This window comes from Grammomys surdaster, unplaced genomic scaffold, assembly GCF_004785775.1.
Source record: "Grammomys surdaster isolate TR1022 unplaced genomic scaffold, NIH_TR_1.0 243, whole genome shotgun sequence".
In the NCBI taxonomy this organism is placed as follows: Eukaryota; Metazoa; Chordata; class Mammalia; order Rodentia; family Muridae; genus Grammomys; species Grammomys surdaster.
Window position 1 is genome coordinate 1,781,699 of NW_021604688.1, and position 3,905 is coordinate 1,785,603.

At 49.2% G+C, this 3,905-nt stretch overlaps 1 protein-coding gene across 2 annotated transcripts in view; it reads right to left on the reverse strand.

The window, feature by feature from the left end:
* The window catches only part of Trappc8 (trafficking protein particle complex 8), a 76,792-nt gene extending 75,178 nt beyond the window's left edge, over nt 1-1,614 (reverse strand). The window contains exon 1 of one of the 2 annotated variants that reach the window (XM_028774837.1): nt 1,440-1,611. In XM_028774837.1, coding sequence (XP_028630670.1) covers nt 1,440-1,596 — 157 coding nt within the window. In that variant the 5' untranslated portion in view covers nt 1,597-1,611. Of the gene's footprint in view, nt 1-1,439 lie in introns of both variants that reach the window. The other variant, XM_028774836.1, reaches the window with a different exon arrangement.
* Between the last annotated feature and the right edge of the window lie 2,291 nt (nt 1,615-3,905).

A 3,905-nucleotide genomic window follows, 5' to 3' on the forward strand; every position in this document is an offset into this window, starting at 1 on the left:
TCTCTCTCTCTCTCTCTCTCTCTCTCTCTCTCTCTCTCTCTCTCTCTCTCTCTCTCTCTCTCTCGCGCGCGCGCGCAGTCTTGGATTGTCCCCAAAGAGTTACAGAAAGTTCTGAGCCACCACACTGGATGCTGGGAAACAAAATTTGGTCTTCATCAAGAGCTCTTAACCACTGGGCCATCTCTCTACCCCTTTGAATAAAAATATAAGCATAATTTAGTTTCTTCCTTAATAAAAAAAAATGTCAAAGACTGGAGAAGGAGCAAAGTATGATGGCTTATGCCAGTAATCTCAACACTCAAGAAATTGAGACAGAAGGATTGCCTGGCGGATTTCTGAGTTCGAGGCCAGCCTGGTCTACAGAGTGAGTTCCTGGACAGCCAGGGCTACACAGAGAAACCCTGTCTCAAAAAACCAAAAAAAAAAAAAAAAGAAGAAGAAGGATTGCCTGGGGTTTGAGTTCCAGACCAGCCTGGCCTAGAATGAAACCCATCTTAAAACTTAACAAAAATAAAACTAGATAAAGCAAATAAATATTAAATATGAATACATTTCTTATAATTAACCATCAATGTGAGAAAAGCAAAATGCTTGCACTGTTCCAGTACTAAGGCAGATGTTTAAGTTATCTTAAACATCTACATTGTTAACTACAATTTATGTTTTTTTTTTTAAACTTTTAACTTTTTTTTACTTTTTTCTCTTTAGATAGGTTCTTATGTACCCCTGGCTGGCCTCGAACACGATACAGAGCCCAGGAAAGACTTAAACTTCTTTGCCTCTGCCTCAGTGCTAGGATCACAAGTGTGCAAAGGTTATGTGGTACTGAGAATCCAATCGATGGCGGCTTCCAACGTGCTAGACGGGCACTCTACCAGGTTAGCTACACGCTGCTCCCACTCTTTATTAGTCATGCTGGACTTTTTGCTTGCTTTCTTGAGATTGGGCAAACTGCTGCCACAGCTATTGACTTGTTTGAATGGTCAAAAGGAAAAAAGTAAATAGCCAAACAGAAGTTCAGAAAGAGCTGACCCTCAAGGCTAGACGAATGTCATGAACGACATAACTTTGAAAGTCCAATTTAATACTGGATCGGGGGGGGCCATGACAGATCTTCATTTTACACTCCGTTCGGAGGCTGCATCTTTCTATTTTGTCTAGTAAGTGTCAAATCCTGTTCGGTGACTGCTAACAGCACTCTGGACTCCCTTGTGTCGGGGCTCAAGTTTATCTTCACGACTTAATGACCCGGTCCGTCCAAGGAAGAAAGCGTCTAGAAAACCGGGCGATCAGGAGCGCGCTGTCTTGACAGACGCTGGCCGCCCCGCGTCCGGCCGCAGCCCCGGGCCGCCGCCCCTCTGTCCTCCACTTGCGCCCAACTTCCTTCTCTCGGCCACAGCTTGGTTTCAGCCTGGTGAACGAGGAAGGACACCACGTACCTTCAGAAGTGAGGCGAGAAAAGGGCTTGAGCAGCTCGGCGAAGCTGAGGTGGTTGAGACGGGTGAGCCGCTCGGCTTCGTCGCTGCACAGCGCGGCGACGCAGGGAACGAAGGAGTCGGGGATGAGCTCCTGCACCGACTGCACGCACTGGGCCATGACCGCAGCCGGGCGCCCGGCCTCCGCCCCGTCTCGGAGCCGAGCTTGCCTCAGCTGCCGTCGCCTGCCCGGCCGGGCGCGGCCCGACTCCGGAGCCTGCAGCCGACTGCGCGTAGCCGCCGCTGCTTCGGCTTTTGGGGCCTGAGCCCGTCCCTGCCTCCGCTCAGCGCTCCCCGAGGCTTTGCATCCCACCCTGGCAGGTGGGGACACTGACCACCGCCGCTCAGTCCTCCCTACGGCAAAGCCTTGGTCACTGTCCGACAGGAGCCGCCATGTTGGGCCGAACCCTGACCCGCCGGCAGTACTACTCCCGGCAGGCCCTGCGAGCACGCCTCACGTGACTGTATCAAAGAGGCGGTAGGGGCGGGGCCGGGGCTAATGACTGAGAAATGGGGAACGACGGAAGCCGGTTGGGAGATTGGAACCGGAAATGCTGTACCGAGTGGGTTCCCTGAGCTGGGCAGGGATCCGGCCGTGAGAAGTATGGGCGTGGCCGAGAGGGGCAGGCGCTACTTTTTGCTGTGTTTTCTGCCAGGTGCCAAGCAGCTCTGTCAAGCTGTTGGCAAGCCATTCAATCAAACCTGCCCTTCTGGACCTCCCAATGATGGCGCCTGCCTGCAGTAAGCAACTAATGTAACTTCGCGGTACTTTCTGACCTGTCGTTCAGCCTTCCTCTTGCTAGGCCGCAAATGCTTGATGGAGAAGGGGTGTGGACGGTGAGTGCCTAGGGCTTCCCTCTGCAGGTGCCCAGGACTGACTGTGTGTCCTTTGAGCATCATCATGCTTTTAGAAGCGGACTGCCACGTATGTGCCCAACTACCGAGCAGGAAAGTGTGCTATTGAGGTTGCTTTAGTTTATAAAGGGAAACTGCATTTTTCTAGATCTCTGGGAAAGGATGTCCTTAAATGTCACCAGGCTGTTTTTTGTTTGTTTGTTTGTTTGTTTGCTTGTTTAAGGACGTTGCGCACTTGTCTCTCATACATGCTGTCTGAATTTCTTGGAACTCCTGCTTCAGCCTCCCAGGTGCTGGGATTACAGGCTTGCACCACCACTCCCAGCTCTGCCTCTCCTTTTGTTTTTTAAGAGTATTTACTTCCTAGGGGTGGAGAAGACAGTATTTGCATAGTGTGTGACTGGCCATTATTGCATATTTCAGACTTGTCAGTCCCCATAATCACATGACCCACACCTACATCGCTAAAAGGAAATTACCAGAGGCTTGCCACAGACAGAATGGAGAACAGAGAGTTTCACCAGACTAGAGACTAGGTCGTAGAGCTGAACTTTAGCTGAGGGATGTAGATCTCTGCGAGTATAAGATCACCCTGGTCTATGGATCAAGTTACAAGCCAGTCAGGACTATATATAAGTAAGAAAGACCCTGTCTCAAGAAAGAAAAAAAAAGTGGAGAGGAATACTTCATTCTTATCCTGCTCAGTTCTTGGCAAAGTACTATTAAACTGTAGAAATCCTTTTTAAAAGATGACATTGCAGTAGGTACCTTAATAGACTTTTAAAAATACAGTCTGGCCGGGTGGTGGTGGCGGCACACGCCTTTAATCCCAGCACTTGGGAGGCAGAGACAGGCGGATTTCTGAGTTCGAGGCCAGCCTGGTCTACAGAGTGAGTTCCAGGACAGCCAGGACTATACAAAGAAACCCTGTCTCAAAAAAAAACAAAGAAACAAACAAAAAAACAGTCTGACTGTTTCCTTAGTTAGCCTCAAACTCAGAGATCTGTTTGCCTCCTGAGTTCTGAGACTAAAGGTGTGTGCCATCATGCCCAGTCGCAACAGACTTTATAATCAAGAGTTTTGCAACACCAAAACAAATATTAATGAGGATGGAGAGATGGCCCAGTAGTTAAAAGCAATTACTGCTTCTTCAGAGGAACTGAATTCAGTTCCTAGCACCCACATCCGGTAGCCCACAAATGCCAGTAACTCCAGTTCCAGGGGATTCAATACCCTCTTCTGACTTTTTTTTTTTTTTTTTGGTTTTTCGAGACAGGATTTCTCTGTGTAGCCCTGGCTGTCCTGGAACTCACTCTGTAGACCAGGCTGGCCTCAAACTCAGAAATCCGCCTGCCTCTGCCTCTGCCTCCCAAGTGCTGACTTTTTTTTTTTTTTCCGAGGCAGGGTTTCTCTGTATATCTCTGGCTGTCCTGGAACTTACTCTGTAGACCAGGCTGGCCTGGAACTCAGAAATCCACCTGTCTCTGCCTCCCAAGTGCCCTCTTCTGACTTTTAAGGGCACCTTTACCTAGGTGCACATGCCCATACAGATACATGCACACACATGTAGATATA